The following is a 14,995-nucleotide window of genomic DNA, read 5'->3' as shown; positions in this document are numbered from 1 at the left end:
GGCAATGAAATATCCGGTGAGTGGCGTTAAAAGTTTAATGCTTCATCGAATTTGAGAATAATGTAGGCTACCTACACTAACCTGATAAAGTTAAAAAAAAGCAAACATGAGATAAAAACACATTTGCTAGAGTGGACGCTGCCAGGATTTTGGTGTCATCCACTTCCAGCAATTTTTTTATTTTATTTTTTGCTGTACAAAACAGCTCATTTTGAGGCTTGCTGTTGCAAACTATAAATTAAGAAAGATCAGTTCGGTGCAAGAATTATGCAGTGCTCCCCTGGATTGTCAGTCTGTGGTTCTGTGAGAAAACAACCATTATGAGTAGATATGCAATAATATGGGTACTTTCGATTATCAAAGTGCATTGTGTTAGATCAAACATAACCTTTTCAATTTTCAATTGTGAGCCTACAGAACTATTGTTCAGTGACTCAGAACAAGAGAACAAAATGACAAGATTCATTTATTTAGTGCTCAGTCTCGTGGAGTGTATCAACTCATTTTATGGATCTTCAGAGCTCACCGTAGGACAGTGTTTTTAGAAACAGCACATTTCGCAGAACATCACGGCACGCCATTAACATGTAACTGTGTGAGCGAAGATCGTGCCACTCAGTTCTCATTTAACACTAATACACACAGGTTGTAGAGCACCAAGCCTCCACCACATGTTGCCATCCAACAAATGTGATTACCTCCCTGCAGAGGGACACGGTCAGGCATGTAAAGTGAGAGAAGCAGTTTCATGCTGTCTGTAACTCATCAGTTGTTCCCGGCATCATAATTAATCAGTTCCCACCAGATTGTTCTATGAGTCCCTGTGAAAATTGCATTGATAGAGAGTTTAATAGAGGGAGACAAACAACATTTAAGAGCAACACCTCTGGGAAAATGGTACTTGGGAGCAGGTGGAGACTGTGGGACTGTAAATAAAAGCGCACACATAACAGAAATTTGGATCGCTCAGGACTGAATCCCTCCTATGAGGACTATTAAATCTGTTAACATTTTATTTGGCCTAAAATTAGCAACATAAAAAGTAGCAAATTTGAAACTCATCAAATATCTGTAAATATCTGTTCTCTTGTTGCTGAATCATTAAAATCATTACCAAAGGTGTTTACAAAACAAATAAATTAACAAACAACACACATACAATTCACGTGTACACATTTTTTTTTTTTTTTTTTTGTGAAAACATGACCTTAGCTGACCTTTTGTGAAAACATGCCTTTGGGGCATAGATGTCACATTACCATGGACTATGGTTACATCTTATTTGTTTTTAAGATTTTTCAGATTTAAGATTTTATTTGCTTTAAGCAACAGGTTTTTGTCACTGGTTTTCTCAGGAAGCTCTGAGTCTGCGGGTGGCATGCAGCGGTTAAAAGGATTACAACATTACACAACAGGTTCCCTCAAGCATAAATTATTACTTTCACAAAGATAATGCAGTCTAACATAATGCAAGGTGATCACATTTGTTTCTCCACTGCACGACAGCATTGCAAAAAAAATATTTTTAGTTAGAAATTTGTATCTCTACTACTCAAATATAGTGCTGGCTAAGTTCTTTTATCCTTTACTTGCGGTTCAGACCAGAAGTGGATTATGGACCAGACCCAAGAGTCCAGTTCCCCAGAGGCTTTCTCTAAAACTACAAATGTGACATTGAGCATCATCTTATTTGGGCACCTCACAATGCTTTTATATAGTACTATATTTGTTGCTGTTCTAGTCTGAAATGTTCTTTCTTTGGGACACAGGGGATTCATTGCAGACAGCCTGGTAGGGATTCTCACCACTGACTTCAGGATGTCCTACACAAACCTCTTTGAAGATGTAGTTGACGGCACATAAAAGAGCCCTCGAGCTTTCTGTAAACCCATCTTGACATGGAGAGGCTGACAAGGTGAACAGAATCCATCCCTGTTCAGAAAATCGAATTACAAGCATAATAGTTGGTGATTCAGTAATCTCATGACCGACAAAAGCTTTACTGCCCCTCATTCTCCAAACAAAGGGCCGTATCGATTCACCATCTAACACTGTACTCCACAACCAAATGATTAACTTCTCATTGATGTTTTAACAGAAATGACACAGCTGTGAAACCATCTCTTTAAGATTTGGCACTATACAGTACAGATTACACCGTCTGTGTTCAGAAAACAGGACTTTTACAACAGGAGCATTTGTTTATTTAGCAGGACAATCATATGAACAGTCCATAAAGTTTGTGCCATTTCTTTGCCTCTCACTCATATACGAGCACTTTACATCATCTTTAATAGCTCAAACCTGACCAGGTGTATTAAATACACTCGATTATTCGTCATCAGAGCATCATCGTTGCATTAGGGATGTCTCATCCCAGGTCTGGAGCATTTCAAACAACCTGCCTTTGTGAAATCTTCGTCATTCTTTGAACTGCAATTAGACTAATGAGCACTAGTGTCATGGATGTCTCCGCGGCTGGAACAGAGGTGAAATGAGTCGCGACAGCAGCCATATGTCCTGTGCTAAGTAACTGTCATTGCTGGGTCTCAGGCTATTGATATTGTCCCCGTGCATGGAGCAAAGAAGAGAGAGAGAGATAGAGAGAGGAGGAAGAGGAGGAGGTAGAGGGGTGGCTAGTGAACCAGTGGCCACAAAGAAAGGAAGCTGTAGTGATATTCTGGTCTGGACCTTCTCCCTGACAGCAGCCAGTTGTCTTATAACAGTAGGTGGCACAGACAGTGGATCTTGTCCTGGGAAAGGAATTACAAATTTGTGGCAACTACACTGACGGCATCACAAGCCTTTGTGAATAAAGTGAGTGATTTTTTTTTCTATTCATGGATTGTATACATAAATAACACATTGCATAATAGTTTAGTTGGAGGTTAAGTTAGTTTGTGGAACAAACTCATTTGGAAAGACCACAACAGCTAGAATATTTTGTGTCGATATGTAATTTTTTTTTTTTTTTCATGTTCAGGTACCTGAGTGCCTAATGCTCTGTGTGAAAAACTGAAAATAGTGATTTAGAAATTAACCTTTTAACCCTAGCCAAAGTAGTCATACAGAACATACACAGTACTGTTTTACAATATAATACACTTGTTGTTGTTTCCCTCAGAATCATTTTAGGAATGTACTGCTATAAGAGTTGTGCATTGATTATTGTTATTGTCAGGGTTGTTATTTATTGTTATTGTTAATACTATTACAATAAAAAGAAGAAAATGTGCGTATTATGTGAGAAATATAAACTAAAAGCTGAAATAAAATAAAGCTAAATATGAATATTAAAAACAATTAGAATGAGAAAAGCACATGACAGAATTACTATAAATGAAGTAAAATGAAAAATGAAAATATGACAATAATGCATAAACAAAAATAATTCATAAACCACATAAATAATTCTAAAATATTGCTGTGTGCTTAACTGCCATATAGCGTATCATGTGAAAATTCATTGCATTTATTTTATATCTGGGTTCTATCAGTCCCCAAAGTCTTTTAGTCAGTAAGTTTTTGGTTCATTCATATATATATATATAAAATCATAATAATTTATCATAAAATTTGGTTATAAAAAGTCATGAAATATCAACCTGATACTTGAATGCCAAGTACGTTTTTGAGCTACTGAAATGGTCTCTCAGAATTCAAAGAGAATATGACAGTTAACTATCTTAACCAACAAGACTATTAAGTCAACCGGCTTCACTAGAAAGACTGCTGGTTGAGCAGCTTCACTTGTTAAGTTTTGTTTTACTAATAGCATGGCGATGCTGGGGCACCTGTGCAAGACCAGCAACAAAACACCATGAACCAGAATAAACCAGCTTGGAACACCATGCAAATTCATGCTAGTGTAAGATAGTCTTCCAAAAGAGGGAGGGGAATAAATCTTAAGTCTTCTATTCCACCATAATTTTACAAATGCACTGCAGAGATTTTGAATAGTTGGGAATGCTTGATGGAGCAGCACAGTCATTCTCCTGGTTGAGACACATCATAATGTGCAGTCTCTCTCTCTCTCTCTCTCTCGCCTTCCAATTATCTGGGTGCATGTGTGCTTGTCTTTTGTTGATGTGACTACTCTATCACTAATATACTGATAAACTGCTCATGTCATCATGCATCTGTGAGTAAATGTGCAGAATCCCTTTTCGGAAAGAGTTATATTGTCCTACTGGGTCGTTTGAAGGAGATTTAATTTTAGGCAATAACAAATGTTCCTTTATCTATTATGCAGTGATGAAATCTGAATGGGTCTGCAGTTGAGAATGAATTGCAGCTACAGGATCAGACTCTCACAGTTCTGTTTATGGTATTTCTAAAACAAAGGAAGCCTTACATAATGCTGTTAGTTTATAGTTGTTTAATTTAATGGGCCAAACAAATATTATGTTCATGTAGCAAACTATTAACAGAAATGTAAAAGTGACACTTATATGGATATGTTTCCAACATTTTAATTAAGAGATAAATATTGCAAACTGTCAATCAAAGTGAAGATTGCATTTGATTGCATGATTGTCAAAGCCATTTACAGTGTCCAAATATCACAACCTTATGCTCCTATTAGACATCTGCAAAACGCTGAAAATAAGTGGTCTAATTTTGGAAAGCTGGCTGCAGTTCTTAGACTTTTCTGCTATGTGCCGACCAGTTTCATTGGGAATTTAATCCGGGCCGATTCTTTTAAAGGTTAAAGTATTTTGAGTCCAAACAGGTCACATAGACCTCATTAAAACCACTGTGTTTCTTTCTCATTACAAAATAGATGTAGTGTTCATTGTGAATAAAATTATGCACATTTCAATTTGGCGCTGGTAAATTATATTTGAGAAAGGCGTAGTTCATCAATGTTGGAAGTAAAAAGTCAGATATGCCCTGATTTCTAGGTCAGCCATACTTCATTTTAATACTCATTAAGATAATTCTTGCATTTGTTTAACAAATTAATTTGGATTAATACAGATCCTATATAAAAATATTACATATTCTTTCCAAATATATGGTAATTGTTGCATAATGAGTATTTTAATTAGCACGGAGGCATTCGATTTAATTCATTACACAGCATTATTCATGATGATACTGTGGCATATTCATCTGAAATTACTAATATAATGAGACACCCATTTACTCTGTGTAAGTGAAAAATCATTACAGTTCACTACTTTGAACAACTTATCTCTCCAAAATCAAAATACATTAGTGCAGTGAAAATCAGCTATGAACATAAATGTTATGTAAAGTTTGCCTATCCTCCTGAGAGGAAAATCAAATATTGTATCTATCCCTATGAAGCGGTTCGACAGTTCGTCTTTTGGCTGTTTAATAATTGTGAGTTTAGCACATGGGTCTGACAGCTCAGGGTGCTTCAATGCATCTGTTTAAGACTTTGCTTTGCATTTTAATAAGCTTGTAGACACTCGGTCCTTAGGGTGAATCAATTAAAAACTGTTATGAAAGCAGCCATCAAGTACAAATGCAGATATTTAACATAATACAGTTCACTTCATTTACTCATTCATTCATTCACTTCATTTACTCGTGTAATTCCAAACCTGTATGGCTTTCTGTTATTTTGAAAAATGTGTCAGTGCTTTTTTGTCCATCATTCAGTGAAAGTCCATTATGTCTTTTTGCAGTTTCGGACCCAACTGACTTTCATTACATGGGCAAAAACACATAATTATTAGTGTTGGGGCAAGTTACTTTTTAGATGCTTTAATCCAAAGTGACTTACAAATGAGGACAATAGAAGCAATCAAAACCAATATCAAAACAAGTGATATGATAAGTCTCAGTTAACCTAGCCCAGTACATACACACACCAAACAAATAGATAGAATATAAAATATAACTAGAATAGAGAGTGCTAGTGTTAGAGGGTCAAATAAAGACAGGAAACATATGTTTTTAGCCATTTCTTAGATGGTCGAATTGAGTTGGGCAGAGCATTCCACCAGGAGGGAACAGTTTAAGTTACTTTTTCAATCTGGTCTGGGCTTGTTTGTTTGATTTTGGTAGATGTAAAAGCCTTTTGAATATGCTTCTGTTAATTAGCGGGCGCAGCTCAAACAAGCCTTTCAGCTGTCTTCCCTCCCATTCTGAATTGCATAAAGAAAGGATGCAAAAAAAGGTTTGCATCATATTCTGAGTTTGCATATCACTGTTTTTATTAATTTTGTAGAATCAATGTATGTTCACATTCTTGGTCGCTGAGTGAATAAATTATAACAGAATGTTTATTTTGGGGTGAATTATCACCTTAAATAATAATGTCATTGAAACAACTGATGCCAAAAAAAAACAGTTTTGTTCTTCAGATATTATTTTCCTCATATTTCTCTCTCTTGTTCAGGTGTTACAGTGGTGGTGTCATTCGTGGACAAAAAAAAAAAAAAATCATGCTCATGGACTGGAGGAGACCAGACTGTACTGGATTGAATGTGTGTGAAGAACAAAGTGTGCAAAAGAAAAAAAGGAAGCTCAATCCCTAAGGAGAGACTCTTGGTGTTGGTGCCATGGATCACACAAGCCCAGGCAGCCTCCACAGCTGAGAGACTGCCCTGAAAATGGAGGTCTTCAACCCTGGCTGCATCTCCAGAGGCGAAACTGTCTGGGTGGAATCTATCAAACTTTGAGCGTCTTCTCGTAAACAACTGGTTGCCGTCAGAATGCGAAAGCAGCCTTAGCGAAGGATGCTCTCTACAATGCAAACTGGGCACTTACACAAATGAAGTATGTAGCACCATTCACAACATCTGAAACAGAGACTAGGCCAGTATGGAAGAGCAGACTACCACTGTAATTCAGATTTACATAAATGGCACTGAGCAGTTCAATGCTTCTTATGACTTCAACCTAACTGATGTGAAAGAAAGCATAGACACCTATGAGTTTTACATCATCGGCCTGTTTCTCTCCTGCCTGTACACCATATTCCTGTTCCCCATTGGCTTCATTGGGAACATCCTCATTTTGGTGGTCAACCTCAACCATAGGGACAAGATGACCATCCCTGATCTGTACTTCGTCAACCTGGCCGTGGCGGACCTTATTCTGGTGGCAGACTCGCTCATCGAAGTCTTCAATCTCAATGAGAAGTACTATGACTACGCTGTCCTCTGTACCTTCATGTCGCTGTTCCTCCAGGTGAACATGTACAGCAGCATCTTCTTCCTAACATGGATGAGTTTCGACCGATACATTGCTCTGGCTAGCTCTATGAGCAGCAGTCCACTGCGAACCATGCAGCACGCCAAACTCAGCTGCTGCCTCATCTGGATGGCCTCCATCCTGGCGACTCTGCTTCCTTTCACCATCGTGCAGACCCAACACACCGGCGAGGTACACTTCTGCTTTGCCAATGTTTTTGAGATCCAGTGGCTCGAGGTGACGATCGGATTTCTGGTGCCCTTCTCCATCATCGGCCTGTGCTACTCCCTGATCGTCCGCATCCTCATGCGGGCCCAGAAGCATAAAGGACTGTGGCCACGCCGGCAGAAGGCTCTGCGCATGATTGTGGTGGTGGTGCTGGTGTTCTTTATTTGCTGGCTGCCCGAGAATGTTTTCATTAGCATTCAACTGCTCCAAGGCACAGCTGACCCATCGAAACGCAGCGACACCACACTGTGGCATGACTACCCCTTGACTGGACACATCGTCAACCTGGCTGCGTTCTCCAACAGCTGCCTAAATCCGATCATTTACAGCTTCCTCGGGGAGACTTTCAGAGACAAGCTGCGGCTCTTCATCAAGCGGAAAGCCAGCTGGTCTGTGGTCTACCGCTTCTGTAATCACACCCTGGATTTGCACATCCCTGTCAGGAGCGAGTCGGAAGTGTAGCGCAGGTGTGGCAACCTGCAGTTCCTGAAGTTGTCTCGCTTCCAGAACTCGATCATGAATTGACAGAGAGAGATCTTTGGGTTAGCTTGACGCTGTGAACACTGCCAGATTCTTATTTGTTGGCTGAGCGAAACAAGGATTATACAGGGTGAATCACCTGCTGATGAAGTGGATTATAAAACACGGAAACAGAGCTTGGCCTTAGGCTGCCTTTTACAGATGATTGAAATCATAGGACAGCATGTCTCAATGAAGACTATTATAGAATGATAGTCTCTGAGTCCATTTTAAGGGAACAAATAAAGTCATGGAAGCACCTGCGACCCATTATCAATCCGATTCATTGCTATATGTTCTCCAGTTTATATATTAATGTAACTGAAACTTGATCTGTTCTGTTTCAAGTCTGAATAAATGCAAATTTTGTACAATTTTTCATTGCAAACATCTTCACTGAAAGGGGATGCTAAAAACATGAGAATCCCATTGAAAAAAAAAAACGGAGTATGCTGGTTAGGTATTTTTTGAAATATGGCAGTTGGTTTGAGCTGGTCCTTAGTTGGTCATGAGCTGGTTTAAGCAGGAGCTAGTTGCTTAGATCTAGCAGCACGTGACCTGCTGATACCAGCTGCCATGCTTCAAAACATAACTAACCAGCATTTGCTGTTTTTTTTTGTTTGTTTGTTTTTTAACAGGGTCTTGCGGCAATTTCAAGAGTGTAAGATTCACTCCCAGCATATTTTAGGGATTCTGTAAGCAGTACTAATGTCCAAGAGTGTAAATGTGCAATCTCTCTAAGTTTAAACAAAAACATCATTAGGGAAACATTGGAGTGCATATAGTTCATTGCGAACATATTTGGTGGATTACTGCTCATTTGGACAAGTGTTAGCGACACTAAACCCAGGTGTTGGCTCCTGTTTCCTTGAAGCTGGAGTCAGTGGGCAGGTGGTGTGCAGACAGCATAGCAAGACACAAACACATTATTCAAGACTTCAGAAGCAGGGCATCCAGCTCTGCTGTTTACCTGATCGTAATACCCCTGAACTCTTTATTTGTCGCATTCCCATTCCTCTCGCTTTCTCATGAGTGCACTCTACCAGCTAAAACAAGATCTCCAAGGAATCCAAAAATGTCTAATTCGTTTAGAGGCTGTATCAATATAGGTACACAATGAGATTTGAAATAATTGTTTCGCTGTCCAAAATGTGTCAGGATGATTTAAGAATCATTAGAATGTATGCTATTTTCATATACATATACAAACGGTTATGACATGATAACAAGAGCATCTTGATAACAGGATGTTGAGAATCTCCCCTAGAGAGAGAGAGCCCTCTCATGCCCAAGGCTAAAACAATATTTGACTCAAATTATTCATAAACACAGTGGCAGTCTGAGGGCTTTTTCCCAAGTAAAACACAACAAAGACAAACAAATAAAAAAGAAAATGAGGAATGCAAATAAGTAAATAAATAATAATAATCTCAAAGTTGTTCTCCTGGGATTTTTTCTTTCTTTCTTTTTTTTCTATGTAAGGATTGGGGTTAAGAATGATGTAATGCATTTTAGCTTGAAAAAAGCAATGAATGAAGAAATAGCCCCATTTTAACAATAACGTATAAAACGGTTGTCTATTTTGTAATAAGACCACTAGTTTTACAAACGCTGTCCGCTACACTAGAAAGGTGACGGGATATTGTTGCATAATGGATTTCTTCCCTTCTTAGATGGAAAACAAGACAGTGTAGGCATAATAAAATAATGGTTTATCTTATCTATGACAAATGCCACAGGAAATTGACTGGCCTGCACAAACAGCTAATCTAGATTGTGCTTTATAAAGGGCACATTTTAGAGACCTTTTTTTTTTAATTACTGTATTGCAGCAATGAGTATCATGAATGCAAATTATGAAACACTAAAATGTAAAGTAAGTAAGTCTGGATTTATGTGAAAAAAAAAAAAAAAACTTCATGAAAATGATTAGTATTAGTATTAATAGACCTAAAAGAAAACTGGTGAGAGATTTATAAAATCGCTTCGTAGTGTCTCTTCTGAGGATGGCCAAGCTGCTGTCTTTGCCCTGAGTCATAAACTCACTCTGGAGCAGTGCTGTTATTATTTACTAAAACTACAACCATCTTTGTTAATAGAAATACAATTTAAATTAAAAATCTCAAAATTAAACTTAATTAAAAATAAATACTACAATGTATTATATAAACAATACTAAAATAACACTGCTCTGGGAACACAGGATGAGACTCATGACAACACTGAGATCAGTGGAGAATATGCTGCTTGATCTAAAACCCATTCGTTGGTATTTGACATGCAGCTGATAAAAGGTATTTTGTAGCAAGAGTCAATAAAGTAATGCAACTATTGTTGATAATGACAAGAATGTGTCTGTATGGAGTGCTGGGTGCTGATGCAGAGAGTTTATTTAATATAGACCAGTGCAACAGAACATGCAGTTCTGGCAAAGTCTGCAAGAAAACAATAAATAGAAATAAGACAGCCTGGCAAAACCAAGAAATGTTTTTCCATCGTAATGGCCCAGGCTAAGAAAAATATGTAAGCATAATCTAAAAAAAGCTTTTTTATGAATTTGTAAGGACCTGCCCAGGAAAATTAACAAATTCACACACACACACACACACACATTTATAAACAATCAAACATATGAAGAGATAAAAAAAGTGTGACTTAGGAAACATGTGTCTCAGAACTGTGTTTCTCACAGAAATATACAGACAAGTGAGACAATGACAGATAACAGAGCTGAAATCTGGACCCCCACAGTCAACCCCCTGGGAAAGAGTCAACAAGACATGTTAATTTCATATCTGTATAAATACAAATAAATAGACACAGGACGACTCTGAGAAAGACAAAGAGCAAGAGGTGAGGGAGAGATGGTGAGACAGAGGCTCAGGGTCTGACGTCACTGCATCCTAGTGCATATATTTGTCCCATTTGTCGGTGAGATTTCTCTTTCGATGCGATTTAATGAATCTGTTTATCAGAACTCATGCTATCTTATGGTTTTTCAGAGTTTACATCCCCCCTCTCTGTATTCGCACACTTAAACAATACAAACCTCCAATATACTTCATAATAAATATGAGCGCAAAACAAAAGTTATTTTGATCTGAATTTGTCCAAATAATAAAGATTCTTTTAAAAATGCCTTGGAAATATTGTGGCTCGGAGGAGAATGATAAACTGAAAGCTTACAAAACACAGTAAGACTTGCAGCATCCAGCACCAAAGGGTGGCTGCCTTTTGTCAAAGGTAATTAAAGTAGTGAGAATTAATGCATATGCTTAGGGAATGACTTTGAATAAAAGATCTGATCCACAATTACATTTGCATATTAAAATAATATCTAGGGGGAAAAAGAAAGAAAGAACAGAGGCAACTTAGAAAACATCTAGAGGGTCGAACAGAGGTTTGCAAAGGAGTGTTCAAGTCCAAGAGTGTAGCTAACACAACACTTATAATGAATTCATCGATTCGAAATATCATGGAGTAACGTAGACGAAACCAAAACATTTCGACATGGACCCTTTCCACGTTCCCGGGTTTCTCAGCAGCGGAAGTCGTCAAAGTTGGTTAAACTTGGGGGAAGAGTACCACAAATATTGTTTTTTTTGAATTCCCATTTGCTCAAATAGCATAAAAAAACTCCACGAAGTTTCCGTGACCTTCAATAATAATAAAAAAAGACCGATGACAGCAGTCGGAAAAATGAACGATATCAAACGTACCGTCCCTCCTGCATTAGAAACACTCTTGGCATTAACTTTTGTGTGTGTGTGTGTGTTTCGATGCAAATGTAATATGAAACAAAGGCAAGTGTTACAAATGTACATAAATTCATTTTAAAAATGCAAATATAAGAAACCTTTGAGGATTTTCGAAGCTGATGACCGTTAAACGCGTCATCAGTCTTGTGAAAACGGTCCATTGAATAAACAAATAACTGTTCGGACTCCCTGACCACAAGAGGAGCACATCCATGAACATATACAAGCAAATATACCTCACAGTGGACAACACATTAATGGTGAGAAACGTTCACACAGGTGCAAAGTGGCGCCGTTTTCTAATCTATGGAACAATATTAAAATCACACGATGCATCTTAATTAAGTGGAGAATGTGGTGATAAACTTGTTAAATCTAGCAGTTCCGAATAAAGCTATCACACTGAAAATATTTCAAATACTTACATTGAGAATGTTTTGATTAGCATGCTACACCGTAGCAAACTCCAACGCTGCAGGTTTAATTTGTTGGCAAGCACGGTTACGGCGTTTCTTCCTTCTAATCCCATTGTGTACGTTATATGGAATTTGCTAGTGCCATCAAATGAGTTGTATTCTGCTTAAGTATAAATAGATTTAATATGGTAACATGACACCTCTAAAATTGTTACTAGATGTAATTTGATGAGTGCTTGTGGTTAACGCTGTGAATCGCGCCAAAAGTGACACGACTCTGCCCTCTTGTGGCGAGAAGACAAGTCTACAAGCTACAAATCAGAGACTCAACTTTATAAAAATGGTAAAAGATAACTTAGATCCTAACAGATTTACAGAGCAGTCATTCATACATTAGGTCGGTCTTTCAATTAAAACCCCGAGCATAATTCAAGTGACAGACTGAATCAGCACACGGTTTTGAGGTAGAGTAATTTTATTTACAACCCAATGATCAGTGTAAAAGAGAAGTGATAAATACTTTAAAGCATGCAACTAAAGCTGACCTACAATGAGCTCCACGATGGTTAATCTAGACACACTCACTTTAAAAACCTGAGTCTGTAAGGAATGCTTTACAAAAATGACTCCGATGTACAAATCCATTGCTTTTAATTTGAGTGTTTCTCATTAAAAGTTAAGAGGAAAAAATTAAAAATAAAAAGGATAAAAATTAGGCCCTCTCTCCTCTGATTCGCCTCGCAAGCTGGATATCCTTGGGCATGATTGTGACTCTCTTGGCATGAATGGCGCACAAGTTAGTGTCCTCAAACAGACCGACAAGGTAGGCTTCACTTGCTTCCTGTTTAAAAAAAAACAAAAAGACAATTTGTAAAAGCTTCCAGAAACTGAGCATATTGTATTTCGCGTCGCAAACAGTCAAGAAAAAAAAAAAGTTAACATAATAGCTAGACACCTGGAGTGCACCGATGGCTGCGCTCTGGAACCTCAGGTCAGTTTTGAAGTCCTGTGCGATCTCCCGAACCAGACGCTGAAACGGCAACTTGCGGATGAGCAACTCCGTTGACTTCTGATAACGACGAATCTCTCTCAGAGCAACAGTTCCAGGCCTGAAATGGGCAAGGGAAGAGAGAAATAATTGATTTAACTGCCATCATCAACTTCCTCGTGTGTGAGTATTGTGATGCATCTCCGCCTCGCCTGTATCTGTGCGGCTTCTTTACTCCTCCAGTAGAGGGCGCGCTCTTCCTGGCGGCTTTAGTCGCCAGCTGTTTTCTTGGCGCCTTTCCTCCAGTTGATTTACGCGCGGTCTGCTTGGTACGAGCCATTGTTTCTCAGTCTCTGGAATTAAAGATAAAGCATAAAACCTAAATAAGTTATTTTTCCCGTTTTAATGGGGAAACTCAAACGGTGACTTAAAATGGCGCTGTCATCCGGGTCTTGCTTTTACCACTTCCGCTCCAAAGCCGCAAATACTCAAAATCGTACATTTATAAAGCTGTACAATGTAACGTTACAGTGCCTACGACGCGTTTTAAATGATAAGCGATGTAAAACGGCTAAAGTTCACGCGTGATTGGTCTTGAGCACAACCAAACAAGCATCCCATGCGTGTATTTGCACAGAGCTTCTCGGAGAGACCAGCATCAGCCCCCATCTACAGCAAAGACGGTTAAACTCAAACACTGCATATTACACACCATCCCACCGCGAGACTCGCCTTCAACCAGAAATCTAGTGTATGCGTAATTTAGAAACAGCGGGAAAGTGTGCCGAGGCACAAGGGAAAGTTATTTGAATTCAACAACAACGGCAACTCGACCTCTTCAAGTAACATTAATAGATGAATAGACTATTGTCCAAAATGGCGGGCAAAACCGTACACTGACAAACCAGCAGGGAATTATATTATGCCACATACTGCTTCACAGCCTGCCTAAAAACAAACAAACAAAAATACCTTTAACGTGTCTTAAAACGCCACACGATGTTTAAATGAACTAACGTTACTGGAAAAAGTAATCCAAGCTACAAAGCAACCAATAACGTAAAGGATTCATCAGTAAACAGGAGGAACCGAAAATTCGATCAACTCTGAAAACGGCGAGTTGTCTTGTTTTACATTAGCTCTAGTTGAACTACGTTACTATGATTGTTCTCTAATGTCTACATATCTACGAAACGATGTAAAGTTGACTCACTCAAACCTCTCTGCGTCACGATCTTCCCCACGTAGTATCTCGTGTTTGAAAATATGACGGTTTGGGCTTCTATTTATATATTTCTGTGATCGTCGCTTAGACACGCCCATATGATTACGTTCCCTTCTCTCATTGGTTTAACATAACACAGTCTCCTCTACGTTTTTTCGCTTTATTTACATTTTAGAAGATTTATTTTGATGAACTTTTCCAAAAGAATTTAAGTATATTTTTGCACTTTTATGTATCAATAATACTATAATTTTATATGCAAATCCGGAATGTCTATTTTATTTTATGTTTGCTTCTTATTGGAGTGTATTTATATCTCGCTTCCCTGTGTTTTTGTATATTTGTACAAGTTTTTTTTCTTGCAAAAAAAAAAAAAACAAATTAGTTTGATGATTAATGATAAATGCTTTGATTAAGAATTGGTTAGATTAAACGGTTGCTGGTTTAATATACTTTGGGTACTTTATTCAGACATCGTCTTCAATCTCACATTTAGCGATTTGTTAACGTTTTATTTTCCACATAACTTAGAAAACAAAGATTATGTCTAATAGATAAAACGGGTGGTGGAGTAATATATACATGTAGGCTAGATCTTCATTCTCACTTTAGGAACGTGTGTTGATGCTTTTTTATACATAACTTCAGCAAACTAACTAGAATCAACATTGAATCGACGTCTGTTTGCTAT

General features: G+C 38.1%; 2 protein-coding genes across 2 annotated transcripts; one reads left to right on the top strand and one right to left on the bottom strand.

Moving 5' to 3' along the window:
• The first annotated feature begins 2,665 nt into the window (after positions 1–2,665).
• Positions 2,666–8,285, top strand: LOC127953729 (G-protein coupled estrogen receptor 1). The gene is made up of 2 exons (XM_052553010.1): positions 2,666–2,817; positions 6,374–8,285. Exon 2 carries the CDS (start codon positions 6,799–6,801, stop codon positions 7,858–7,860), a length of 1,062 nt encoding a protein of 353 aa, XP_052408970.1. The 5' UTR covers positions 2,666–2,817; positions 6,374–6,798; the 3' UTR covers positions 7,861–8,285.
• Positions 8,286–12,548: 4,263 nt separating this feature from the next.
• On the bottom strand, positions 12,549–14,435 carry LOC127953937 (histone H3.3A). The gene is made up of 4 exons (XM_052553307.1): positions 14,293–14,435; positions 13,292–13,432; positions 13,047–13,200; positions 12,549–12,932 (listed from the first exon to the last, which is right to left on the bottom strand). Exons 2-4 carry the CDS (start codon positions 13,417–13,419, stop codon positions 12,804–12,806), a joined length of 411 nt encoding a protein of 136 aa, XP_052409267.1. The 5' UTR covers positions 13,420–13,432; positions 14,293–14,435; the 3' UTR covers positions 12,549–12,803.
• Between the last annotated feature and the right edge of the window lie 560 nt (positions 14,436–14,995).

Source organism: Carassius gibelio, chromosome B3 (assembly GCF_023724105.1).
Source record: "Carassius gibelio isolate Cgi1373 ecotype wild population from Czech Republic chromosome B3, carGib1.2-hapl.c, whole genome shotgun sequence".
NCBI lineage: Eukaryota > Metazoa > Chordata > Actinopteri > Cypriniformes > Cyprinidae > Carassius > Carassius gibelio.
Note: the sequence above shows the minus strand (reverse complement) of the source record. Positions and strands in the feature narration are given on the sequence as shown.